The following is a 13,941-nucleotide window of genomic DNA, read 5'->3' as shown; positions in this document are numbered from 1 at the left end:
GTAAGCTGGGTGGTTCTCATTCTATTACTCGATCAAAAAACATAACATCAAATCATAAACAGTCATAGCCCGCCCTCATGGGGAAACCGGGACCAAGTTCCATCGGTAGTTTTTGAAAGCAGCCCAAAAATAGAAGGCTCTCAGTCTGGTGGTCTGAGCAAGCAAAGCTAAACATTCCTGAGCCTTACTAACACTATGGCTAAACCTACTGTTCTGAATTACATGCCTTCTACTATCTCTGACAGGTATAAATCTAAAACCAAAAATATTATGAAAGATGTTAAACATATCTCCTGTTATTCGATGCCGCCATCAGGGTGTTGAGCTGCTCCATCTTCTGGGTCTGGGAGAATGCGGTTCAGCCGCTGCTGAATAGCCTCCAGCTTCTCATCATGTTGGGTCATTGCAACACGCAGAAAAGCCAGTTCCCTGCGGATATCTGGACCCCCTTTGGCCAGGTTGACCATTTCTTTCGCCATCTGCTCCAAGGCTTTGGCCAAGAGGCCCTTCATAACCCAGTAAATGTGGAGCGACTGCTTGAATAACGACAAGCGCCCGCGAGTATGCCCCGGGTCCGGTATGAGGAATTCCCATTCATCCATCTCGTCGTCCCAATTCTCCTGAATCAAGTCTTCTTCCAGGTGTTTCATGAGATTGCTAACAGCAGGTTTGGCATTACGAGAAAAAGCCTTTTCAGCCCTGCGAATTCGGTGTAAAACAGTTTCATTTTGTTTCCGTTTCCTTCCCTGGCCACCTCCTGAGGTTTCCCCCTCCATCTTTCCTTTACCCTTCTGGATTTTAGTGCGTTTACCATTTCCGTCAAATTCCTTATCAGTTGGCGGGCTGCGCTTCCTTGTACCGTAGCGCCGGACCTCCTCTTGCTCCTCTCCTTCCTCCTTCGCGTTCTGTCGGTGGTATCTGCCATTGCTACCAACAACTGGCACCGGGTCATCATCCGAATCATCCTCAATATCCAGAACAGTAACAGGAGGGTCCTGCTGCATAATGGTTTTGCCTTTACGGCGTCTGCTGACCTCCCCTACCTTCTGATTCTCTTCCCCCTGTCTGAGCTTCTGTCTAGTTTCCATGATAACCGACGGACTGGTTCTCTGATGCCTTTGACTGGACTCTGCACGCTGGTGCTGCTTGATTGCAGCCTCCACCCTGACCCAATTTATGAATATGCAGAAAGTATTATCCTTCGGCCAACATAGGGAATAAACGCGACTATTTTCCGCCGAAAAACCGTTTGATCCGGTAATCCTCTGCCTTGCAAAACGCGCCTGAGGGCCATTACTCTTAGTCATCATATCGTTGTTAATTTCTTCTGCTGTGAGGGCTGGCGGACCGCAATCTTCACCCCTTATCGAACAGCCATTAATTACATTACCTGGAGTGTACTGACGCCCATACACTTCGACTGCCGTCACTGTACTGTCGTCAAGGACACGATCTTCCAACCTACCATCTTCCATGATGCTTTTTGCATGTCTCTGCTGAATTCCTCCCGAGGCGTGCGGCCTCCACTTGCCTGAATCGGACCAACCCGTTGATTCATTCATTGGCATTTGTTGCATGGTCATGATCGGATTTGATTATATTTGCCAGCTCTTCCCATTCCTGCTTACCTTCCACCGCTCTCCATTGGCTGTCCAAGGTGGTGCCACGTCCTCGACAGCCCCAATTGGCAAGCCAGTCGGCAGGCTGATTTCCTTTACGCCGGACATGGTTAATGATTCTATAATCAATACGTTTGATAAGGCCCGCTATTTCTTGAATAATGCCCGCTGTGCGCCAGCTTTTGGCCATTTTCTCCCATGCCTGCCCATTACTGAGCTTCCTCAACATATCAACAGCAATCTTCGAATCCCCGGAGATTTCCAAGTTGTTATAGCCGTTTCTAATGGCAATACACAGACCCTGATGCAGGGCCCAGAACTCAGCCTCATTATTGGTCATCTGCCCTCCCCATTCAGCGTAAATCCATCTAACCTGGTGATTGCTGTCTCTGAAGATTCCCCCGAAGCCTGCTTCGCCCGGGTTTCCCTTCGAGGCCCCGTCAAAGTTGAGTTTGATAAACGGGTCGCGCGGATATCTGAATTTATCTGGACTTTGAGTTCGCATGTCCTGGTAGGTCGGATGCTTGAAGTGAACCATTTCAAGTTTAAGATTTAACCTGTTCAAAACTTCCTGTTCTTCCGAATTTGTTTGCCAATCATCATTTTCCCATTTTTCAATCAGGATAGTCTCACGCATACTTTCAATTACCTGATCCCAGATAATTTCTGGATTTCTACCAGCGTTTTGGAACACCCTCCGGTTTCGTTCCTTCCAGATCATCCATAGAATGAAGGGGGACATAAGGTTCCAAGCCCTCTGGACAACCCTGCTTTGAAAGGCTTCCTTATTCCACTGGAAGACCAGATCGGTGAAATCTCTGATCTGAAGACCCGATTTGTTGAATAGCCGTCTGGTCATCTTCCAGAGTTGCTCTGTATACGAACAATTCATCAGCAAATGGTCTCTGGTCTCATAATCCTTGTTGCAAAGATAGCAACGGGAAGGGCCGATGAAACCTTTCTTCTGAATTCGGTCCCAGGTCAGAATTTTATTTTTAGAGGATAGCCAAACAAAGATGGAAACTTTGGGCCACCAATTACTCTCCCAAATAGTTTTCCACTCTACATTCCTGTCATCCCTGTTCTGAGCTTCTTTTAAGAAGTAGGCCTCCTTTGTTGTGAATATCCCTTTCATATTGTATCCCCATCGAAGGATATCGTTCCCATGGCGTTCTCGGATTTTCCTTGATCCCATCTCTTTTTTATAGTGTTCCTGGAGTTCAGGGGACAGATCTGGGTCCCAACGAGCCGGGTCTTCCCAGATTCTCCATCCCTCCGACATTTCATTTATTTTCCAGTAATCCTTAACACTGAGTCTGTTTCTTTCAATTCTACCCCGTATCTGCAGGAGGTCCTGGTTATTCGTTAATCTCTCACGCTGTTGCCACCTATCCTCCCAGAAGTTAGCTTCCCTGCCTCCTCTAATCTCCCAGAAGGTATGGTTGTTAATTAGATCTCTGTTTTGGGAGGCAAGATCCCAAATAGAGGAGCCTTTGGGGAATTCCTGCTGTCTTAGAATGTCGGCTGTAGAGTTTGGCGTTCTATATTTGATCCTCCATATGTTTTTCCATAAGTCATTTCCACCATTAAGCCACCTCCACCACAGTTTAGCTCCTAACACCTTGTTAAGAATTTCCGGGTCCCTTAGACCTAAACCTCCTTTATCTTTTCTCTCTGTCAGCTGCTTCCACGAGACCAAAGCCCATTTATTCTTCTGATCAGATCCACTCCATATAAATCTTCTTATTATTTCCCTAATTTTGGCACAAACCCCCGCAGGTGCAGCCATGCACGCTAAAGGGTATATAGGGATCGCCTGGAGAACCGACTTGGCAAGAACTACTCTGCCAGCAATATTCAGGACTCTGAAAGCCCAGTTTGAGACCTTTTTGTTCAATTTGTCAAGGGTTCCTTGCCAATTCTTCACCTTTTTAGAGGTGAGATCCAGAATATTACCTAAATATTTAGAGGGGAATTCTCCTTTCTTGAAACCAAGAATTCTAATGAGATGAGACTTGATCTGCTCCATTGTGTTGAAGATGAAGATACAGGACTTGTCTTTATTTATTTCTAACCCAGAAGCCTCAGAGAATAGGTCTAGGATTCTTTTAAGGTTTCGAACTTCTCTTACCGTTGGTTCCCCATACAGCATGATGTCATCAACAAATTGTTGATGAGTTAAGGGGAGATTGTTGCCCCAGAGTTTCAGCCCTTTGATTCTATTTGCTATTCTTTCTTGTTTAATAAATCTGCCAAGTCCTTCCGCGGCAAGAATGAAAAGGAAAGGGGACAAAGGGTCGCCCTGACGGAGGCCACGGGAGGCATTAAAGGTTTCAGAGGGGCTTCCATTAACCATAATAGAAAAGTGGGGGGAGGAGATCAGGTTATGAATCCAGGCGATCCATCTTTGCTGGAACCCGAATCTCTCAAGCACAGTTTCTAAATACTTCCAATTAAGCCTGTCATAAGCTTTGGATAAATCCAATTTGATTAGCATCCCCTTTTGTTTTTTAACCTTTAGGGAGTGAATCACCTCCTGAGTTACCACCAGCCCATCGAGAATTTGCCGTCCTTCCACAAAACCAGTCTGTTCAGCCGAGATAAGATTGTCCAAGAGAGGTTTGAGTCTTTTGGCAATGAGCGAAGTTATCATTTTATAAATGACGTTACAGAGAGCTATAGGTCTGAATCCACTTGCCTCTTCTAGGTTGTCTCCCTTAGGAATGAGGGAAAAGAAGGTTGAGTTAAAAGCCCGCCACACCTTCTGGTTTATTCTTGATTCTTCCACTACAGCCAAAATCTCGTTCCCCAGGAAGTGCCAGCATGCCTGGTAGAAGTCGACTGTGAAACCATCCGGTCCAGGTGCAGTCCCTTTTTTCATAGTCTTCACAACATCTTCCAGTTCTTCTAAGGTCACGGCCCTCATGAGGGCTTTGTTTTGGTCCTCAGTGACCAGACTAGGGATGGCAGAACAGATCTCTTGAATGGCCCCCGATCTGTCCACTTGAGGTTCTGATAGCATCTCCTTGTGGTAATCCACAAGAACCTGCTCTATTTCCTTTTGCTCCACCACCCTTCTCGCATTCCTATCCTTAATCGAAAGGATTCTGTTTCCTTGCCTGTGTTTGATCATTGACTGATGGAAGAATTTTGTATTTTTTTCTCCCTCTCTTAACCATTTTATCCTAGATTTCTGGCGCCAGAGGATCTCCTCTTGTTTTCGTCTTTCTTCCAATCTTCCGAGGATGACTCCTTCCCTGTTGCTGCTGACCTCCGTTCTACCTTCCAAGATTATCTGCTGCTGTAGCTCAGCCATTTCCTTTTCCAGATTTTGTTTATCCTCGAATATGTTGCCAAATTCGTCCTTGTTCCATTTTTTTATTCTGTTTTTCAATTCTTTCAGTTTAAGCTGGAAGGTATGCATTTTACATCTACCTTTACTGGTGCATTGGTTCCACCATTCCTCCATTTTCTTGATGAAATTGGGATCCCTTAGCCAAAAGGATTCGAATCTGAAAGGTCTTTTCCCCTGAATCCTCTTGATATCCATCTCTAATCTGATCGGCCAATGGTCAGATCCCAGGGTTGGAATAATTTTGGCCTCAACAAAAATATCTTTGTTCATAATGTCTTCAGAGATTAGAAATCTATCTAATCGGGAAGCAATTTGATTCTTTCCTCCCCTTCTGTTGTTCCACGTATGGACCCCGTTGATAGTCTGAACGTCGATAAGCCTGAGATCAGCTATCATGGCATTGAAGTCGTCCATGAAGTGATCCCTCTTCCTCGTCCCCCCTTTCTTCTCTTCCAGAGATCTGATCAAATTGAAGTCTCCCCCAATGATCCAAGCAGCTACAGGGTAAAGTCTGCGGATCAATTTAAAGTTGTTTATGAACTGTTCTTTTTTCCCAGGGGTCGGGGGGCCATAGACTCCTGAGATAACCACCTGATGACTGGTTCCTACTATTCTGCCAAGTCCAGTGAGGATGCCACTCATACTTGACCAGTTCTCTATGATGATTTCATTTGGGTTCCACAGGACTGCGATGCCTCCCGCAGAACCGATTGCATCTTGTCCCATTACTTGATACTGTAACCTCCCTTTTTCTATTATTTCTTCAATCTGTTGGTTCGACATCTTTGTCTCCTGTATTATCATCACACTAGGTTTTTCTTTTTTCAACTTGTCCTTAAGATACCTCTGTTTGCCTTTACTATGCAAACCCCTAATATTCCAACTGAGCACTATCATTTAAAACTTTTTGTAAGAGGGGAAGAATACCTCCGACAGAGGTATCACTTTTCCTGAGTTTATCAATATTTCCCCCACTGTCTGGATGGTTTCTCTCATTGGTTTTCGGCCTCTTTTCCTGCTATTTTTGCCATAGGTGATCATTTCTTTATCCTCATTCCCCTGTTCACTTTCTGACATGCTGAGGTAGTCCGGGGGCTCTCCTTTTTTCTCTTTGTATTTCTTGAAGACTTCCTTATATAGTTCTTTTTGTTTTTCAGGTATAAACCTGCTGTCCAGGTGTTTCCATTCTTGTAACAAACTTCTCATAATTTTCTCCTCTTCTGCTTCATTCTCTGACGGGATTTCCACTTCCATCTTAGATTCCTGTTCTGGTTCTGTTGTTACCTCCTCAGATTTTTTTCCCCTGTTTTCTTTGTTCGATTTTGGCTCACTACCCTTTCCTTTCTCTTCTCCCGCTATTTCCATAGGGGTATTCTCAGGGTCCTCATCATCTTCTAGGTTTACTTCGAAGTCTTCATCTTCACTCTGGAGGATTTGAAATTTGTTTTGATTGTTTGCTTTTCTCGGTTTTTCCTGCGTTTGAGTCCTTGATATACCTCTGTTCTGTCGTTTCTTCCTTACTACCTGTTGAAAACCTTTTCCAGCCTTTTTTTGTTGATCCTCCTGACTTTTCTTGGATTCTTCTTCTTTATTCAATGGGCATTGTCTGAATAAATGGCCATATTCGTGGCAGGTACGACAACGGAAGGGAATATGTTCGTAATCGACTGGTTGTTTCCAAATTTCATCATGGTACTCTACTTCTACAGTTTCAGGGAGAGGTTCTGCTAAATTTATATAAACGCAGATTCTCGCATAAGCGTTGTACTTACCTCGTTTCGTGGCCTCAGCAATTTTGACGAAGCTCCCAATCGTATTGCCTATTCCCTCCAGAGTTTCAGGGTCCCAAAACTCGTCCGGAAGCCCGAACAATCTGACCCAGACGGGTGCCGCAAGCATTGTTTCCCGTTCGGGATTGTAGCGCTCTTCCCAGTACTTCATGAATAGGCCAGCATTATTCAGGAAATAAGGGCCCTCCTCAAATATCCGATCTTTATCTTCTAAGTTGGAGAAAATTGCCGTAAAAAAACCCTGGGCTCCGAGTTTGAGATCTATCTGTCCCTTTGGTCTCCATCGTTGATCAATCCATCTGTGGAGCTCCCTCTCAGACGGCCAATACCCAACAAAGCGGCAAATGATGGCATGGTCTTTCATATAACTATTATACTCTTCCAATTTGTTATGGGGAACCACATACCTTGGTTGTTTTTGAGCCCGTGGCAGACATTTACCTCTCATTCTTCTTTGCCACAGAGTCCCCATTACTGGGACATAACCTTCCTTCTCCGTTTGCTGTTCTCCCCCTCCTTTACTAGTCTCACCCATTACCACGTTCTTGAAGGAGGGGGTCTCCCCCCCCCCCCTTGGCTCCCCCATTCCTCGCAGGACGTGTTCTGGGGTTTAGAATCCCGTTTTTATCGAAGAATTCCTGAAAACCCCGTGACTGCAGGCCACAGAGCACTGAGCCCGCAGAGATGAGGATTCACGCCCTTGTCTGACTGTAATCTGCAGCCTTTGTCAGTGGTGTCCTGTGCTGCAAACCCTAGCACACTTCGTCTCCCGTCGCCGCTCCGCTCCGCTCCCCATCGTAAAAAATTCAATGCTTGTGTTCTTTTCATGCATGTAGATACCTTTGCATTATTTTCCAAGTTGTTATAGTTTGAATTAATTTTGTTTCAAAGCATATGCTTAAGGATTGTTCGGTTCTTGAGGTTGTTTCAGTCAAATAAGAGTTGATTTTCTTTTGGAAAATAGAGACTGAAAAATTGTATTGTTTGGAAAAGAGAAAGAATCACAATCATTGAAGTATAAACATTAGGTTGTAATGATGTGCAAGGATCTAGCACAACCTTAATATCTTCACTATCTATGAGATACAATTGATGAACCAAAGAGAAAATTTGAAAAAACTACAACAACAAGCATCCAATAAAAATGAAAAAAAATGCATACCACTTCCTAATGAGAAATAGAAGCATATGATTTTTTTTTTTTTAATTAGAAATAATAGTGTAATAGTACAAGTTCTCGTTGATTAAAAATTCTCTTGGATAAAAGTACATTTGTCACATGCTTGTGTTAAATCTCACTCAAAAGTCATTTTTATGATCAATAGATAAATTGTCACATAGAAATATTTTAGAATAATGTTCATTGTGTTGAGAAAGGACCTAGCTCATTGTGCATGATCGCTGGCCTAATTGTCTAACATGTGCAATGCCACTTACCTTTCAGTAGCAAGAGTGAGGCCAAAGAAACCAATGAAACTTGTTCTCGAACAAAATGTCCATGCTAAAATTAGTTGTCTAAGCCAATGTTTTCACTTTGTACATGTTTTGAAATAAGGAGGGCTATTGCTACAAAAGAATGTAGAGGATATACAATTGATGATTTGTGCAGGATTTTCCATTTTTATACTAGTCATCCAGAAGGAAACATTGATGTACATGGACTAAGACACTATGTTACTAATTGGAATGCAAGATAACATTGGTTTTAGTATTTCGAGGTACTGAGAATTAATTTTTGAAGCTAGAGTTGATACAAGTATATTTTCATAGGTTTCATTTTCTTGAAGATACATTGTATAAATGGTTGAAATTCAAAAGTGAAAGTACTAGAATTTGTATGGATAGAGAAAGGTCATCAAGTAAAAAGGTACTTCACAGGAAGAATGTATTTATAATCTATAAACTAAAATCAAAGTGAAGAATAAACTCATTAGGCATGGGAGCTTGTCCATTGCTAAAAGAAACCCTTGTTAGCAATTCGACGAAAAATTGAGAGACAGCCAAAATGTGCTGCCATCATCTAAGACAAACTCTTTTGAAAAAAAATGTAGAATGCTACATCAATGAAATTAGAGTTGTGTAAACCAATGTTTTCACTTTTTACATATTTTGAAAGAAGGATGACTATTGCTACAAAAGAATGTAGATAATATATTATTCATTACCCACGTACCCATTCAAACTTGGATAATTTCATTTTTGGTGACAATGAATTTTATCAAGGGCCTCGTAAGTTTCTATAGGACATGGAGGATGTTTTGATAATAGAAAAAGAGAGGACATTAGGGAAATAATTTCTCTACATCAAGCTTAGAGTACAAGGTCATTTTGTATTTGTGAATGGTCTACACAATGACTTTGATGATCACAATGTATACCTTGGTATAGGCACTATAGACCTTCTTGTACATATTGAAAAACTAGATAACAGTGCACCTAGGAAACTTGTACTAGGCACATAAGACTTTAATGTCATATGCCCTCTAGAACTTGTTGTGGCTATAGATTCTCTTGTTTATTCCAAAATAAATGGGATGGCAATATTAAAAAATAGCCAATGTAAATTTTGAATAATGGAAATAGAGCATGTATTGTACAACAAGTCCTCTTATGGCCAAAGAAAAACCAGTACTGAGAATTATATATACATAATGTTTTCCGTTGGTTTTATGAAAATAGTTGAAAGGAAGGTGAGAATAAACGAAACAAGTGACCAACCTCCATAAGGTGCAATAGTTGTCCTACTACTGCTCAAGTTATTCAATATCTTGCCTTAATCTTAGCAATCTAAATTGGATATGTAGATATAGAAAATTTGACCACTGTAATCTTGGTTTCTCTTAGTATCACAACAATTGTCATATATAAAATCCCCTGAAATAACTAACAAATGTGAAAAGTTACTTCGTATTATATTAGGAGGAAAAATTCTTTTTTATGTGTGACATCATATTCAATGACTTTTAATCTATGGCCTTCAGAGGCCATGACCATGTGCACGTTATATGGAACAAGCCTACTGCAATTTTCTCCTTAAAACATGGAATTTTGATTTATTGATTAGAATGTGATCCACCCTTGGAACTATCAAAATTTATCAGAATAGAACAAGGTTCAATTCAGAGTGCATTCTGCATGACTATACCTAAGATTATCCAGGATGACATGTCCCAAGAGATTGATCCCTCTCGAGCTTAAAATATGTGGAGTTTCTGTTAAGAAAAAAAACTGTACCCAAGGTCTAGATAAGATTGCACCTATCAATGTTGTAGTGGGGGTAGAAGACTTTAATGTTCCAAGCCCTCTAGAACTTGTTATAAGTACAAATGACCTTGATAATCCCAAGAAATGAAATGTCAATATTAGGAGAACAATCAATGTTGATTTTGAATAATACGAAATATAGTATTTATTGAACAGAAAGTCTTATTATAAGAAAAGGCAAAGCAATGATGAGATCACTGTATAAATAAATGTTTTCTCCTGATTTTGTGAAAACAGTTACAAAGAAATTTAGCATAAATGCAATAGTTCACCTGTTACTGCAACAGGATCCAACAACTGTGCTTCCAGTGATGAAGTTATTCAACAAATTTCATTAATCATAAGCATCTAAATTGAGTATCTAAATCTAGGAAATTTAATCTGTGCCACCTTGCTCCCTCTTAGTAGAATCACAATTGTAATATGTATAAGTCCGTTGTGGTAAGTAATTGAGGGCTTACTGTAACAACAATACATAGTTTCAATCTTGATTCTCTCTTGCTTATCATGGTATTCCACTCAAGTACTTTGAAGTGATGATGTGCAAGCTCCAGTCAAGCACATAATTCATTCCTACTATATTGGCCTGAAGGCAACTTTTTCTGTGTTATATTATACTCTGGGAGTTTGAACCTAGACTAGGAGACCATTATTATGTGCACATAACAGGACTCAAGCTCACTCCCATTCTTTGCTTAAGGTTTGAAATTTTGATTTATTGGTTAGAATGCCATCGTGCCTTAGATATGTGAAAATTTAGCACAAAAAAAATAAGGTTCATGGCACAGTACATGATGTATAGGTAGACATAACAATCCCCATAATCACATGTCATAAGAGATTCACCTCACTCGAGCTTTAAAAATTGTGAGTTTCTGTTAGAAAGAAAAAATATTAATTTTAAATAATGGAAAGCAGAATATCTTTGAAAAATAAGTTCCACTATGGAAAATGGCAAAAACCCAATGAATTCTTTGTATAAAGAATTGTTCTCTTTGCTTAATATATTCAGTTCATATATGCATCATGATAGGTGCACTATGTACTTAGTGTAACACCTGGACCGAGAGTATCCAATTGAAGTGTCTTCGTGAATACTTCCAGAATGTAGGTCGCTTTCTTAGAAGAAAAATGTTATTAGGTATACTGTACAATTGTGTCCCTAGGACACGACAACTAGTTTCACTTAATACACAATTGTCACCTTTTAGATAAAGAGAATTTTTCTATGCAAAATATTCTATCCTTATCTTATTAAATAATTAATTCCATGTGTGATCTCAAGCTATATGGTTTAGTTGTGGTAATAGCTAATAACATATCATTATCTCTTTTTAGTTCTCTAGTTTCATTTGCAATTTTTATATTGTTTGACTTGTCAATAGAGGAAAAAGACCTTGATTGTTCACATTGCTAGTGATTTTCCTGCCTACAAAAAGAAACTTGCAAAAGAAATAAATCAAGCACCATATGTACTCGAAACTTATTTTCACATTTTTCATCTTCTTCTTTATAAATTATGACATTGCTTCTTACAACATATAAGATCCATAGTGATTTAAATTATTTTTTCATAACAATTTCAAATTATTCGAGAAATTTTTTTCATAAAAATCACATTGAAAACTTAGGGTTGACGTTGGTTGAAGTGACCTCTAGTGTCCAACTTACCTTTATCCAAAGGATTATGGACAATATTTCTAGGATTCCTAGTAGGCATAAGGTCGTTTCCACATTTAGACCCATAAAAACCATTTGTGGATCTTTAAGATCGGTCAAAGACCTTGTGGGTCCTAAAAACATGAAGGGTGTTTAGTTCATTCCATGTTCATGTGGAATCCCCTACATTGGATAGAAGGGTCATTTCGTATATCAGGGGATTCAAGGGCACGTTGGATATTGTAATGCTCACTCTACTGCTTTAGTGGAACATGCTCAAAAGGCTAAACACCATATCTGTTTAGAGAATTCCAAGGTCCTCGCTAGGGTTGATCATTTCCATCACCGTAAATTAAGGGAAGCCATCAAAATTTAGAAGAGAATTAATACTCTTAATAGGGATGAGGGATGGAATATTAATAGTTCTTTGGTGCCTTCCCTTTGTTCCTAATCCCCTTATGTTTTTTCTCCTTCTCTTGTCCTGGTTATTCCTTTTCTAGTAATTTGATTTTTCCGTGTTCTCCATGTTAGTATCTAGTTTGATTTTAATATATATATATATATATATATATATACTTCATCTGTCATATCTTTTATTTATTAGTTAATTTTGATTATTGTTGAATTTTGTTATTATATTAAAATTTGAGTTATGAATAGGTATTATTTTTATTAAATAATAATAGTCGTTAATATTAGATAATTAAAAATAGAAAAAATTTAATAAATAAGATTAGGAATAGTAAAAAATTAGATTATTATTTCATTAAATAAAAAATGTTTATTTTAATTAATTCTAGAATCTTAGAACGTTCCATTTTTTATTTTATAATATTTAACTTAGTGACTATTAATTTTTTTCACCATTGCATCTCTACTATAAATATTTGATCTCTTGGATCTTTCTCTCCATTTTTTTCCTAATGATGAACCTCAGTAGAGGTTTGAAATGTTTCAACACTAAGTTGTCAATGTGATTTTTCCAGAAGATTTTTCTTAAATGTTTTATCACATAAGCCTCCAATCTCAGAATTTTAAAAGTTATTTTGTGATCTTCATTGGAATTCCAAATTATATACCTTTAGTGTGGAAACTAACAATATGGAATTGTTTCTTTATGGTCATTTATTATTATTTCTAATATTTCATACAACTTAGGTTCATCACCATTGTACTTGTTTAAATGAACAAAAAAAGCATTCAGTAGACAAAACTTAAAGAAAATGTCGACATTTCAAAATTACTAAGCTATTCAAGCTACTTCTTGTTGTAATTGCAAGTATTGCATTCACTATAGAATTTAATAGAAAAATATTTATATCCTAAAACTTTTCAACTTAATATGGTAAAATGCTTGAGTCATCTAAATGCTGCAATGTTGGGGTTGGAGTTTGCATTTAGAATTTTTCAAGAAACAACCCAATTAAAATTGTTGATCAAGTACAAAAAGGCATATTGAGACCAAGAGAGCCATTCCTCTTCGTAATTTCGTGAAATTTGGTAGAGGAGAAGATACACAAATTTTCGTTTAGCACCACATGCAAAAACTTGTCCCACCAGGCTCATAAAAAATCATCGATTACCAAGAGCTCCTAAGTGGTAAACCTCTTTCTCGAATCTTTTTCTTTCAAATTTCCATTATAGATTTCATAATTCTATCATTTTGGATCTCCATGCTTCAGAATCTCATAGAACGACAGTTCAATTCTTTCTGCTTGGAATACTTTACGCACATGCCTTATGCATCTAGGATTCAAGAATAAATGTGTCAAAACTTTCTTAGTCATTCTCTAGACGATTAATAATATAATTAATGGTGCCTTAAAATTTTCTTTGTATCGTTAAGCATTGCTAACATGTTAAGTCAAAAAACCTGAAATTCATGCTGCTAGTTATCCTTAGTACCATCTCATTAAATATGATTCTCTAGGTATTTGCATGACACTAACTCCCCCTTCATTAAATTTGTGAAATCAAGTGTGGCTTCCATGTTGCTTTCTTAATAAATGAATTCTATCATGATACCACTTATTTATCTTGAAGCCAATATGGTCAAGCTTCATGTGGTCCAGTGGTAAATCGAGATCAATCCCCCTTAGAATTTTCTTTTACTAACGCAACCAATTGTTGTAATATGCATAGTTCAATTATTACAATATGTTGTGATAACTCTAGGTTAATAAGTTTAGACAATTTATTCTAGATATTAAATCCTATTTTCAAGCCAACATGGACAAGCTGGATGCGATCAAGT

General features: G+C 38.9%; 1 protein-coding gene across 1 annotated transcript; it reads right to left on the bottom strand.

Annotated features, from left to right (window-relative positions):
* Positions 1 to 296: 296 nt before the first annotated feature.
* LOC149156299 (uncharacterized) lies at positions 297 to 5,757 on the bottom strand. Its single transcript, XM_089444714.1, has 2 exons — positions 1,629 to 5,757; positions 297 to 1,531 (listed from the first exon to the last, which is right to left on the bottom strand). Exons 1-2 carry the CDS (start codon positions 5,755 to 5,757, stop codon positions 297 to 299), a joined length of 5,364 nt encoding a protein of 1,787 aa, XP_089300840.1.
* Between the last annotated feature and the right edge of the window lie 8,184 nt (positions 5,758 to 13,941).

Source organism: Pinus tabuliformis, chromosome 9, assembly GCF_031772625.1.
Source record: "Pinus tabuliformis cultivar Carrire ecotype Pingquan chromosome 9, CPIR1, whole genome shotgun sequence".
NCBI classification, from domain to species: Eukaryota; Viridiplantae; Streptophyta; class Pinopsida; order Pinales; family Pinaceae; genus Pinus; species Pinus tabuliformis.
Note: the sequence above shows the minus strand (reverse complement) of the source record. Positions and strands in the feature narration are given on the sequence as shown.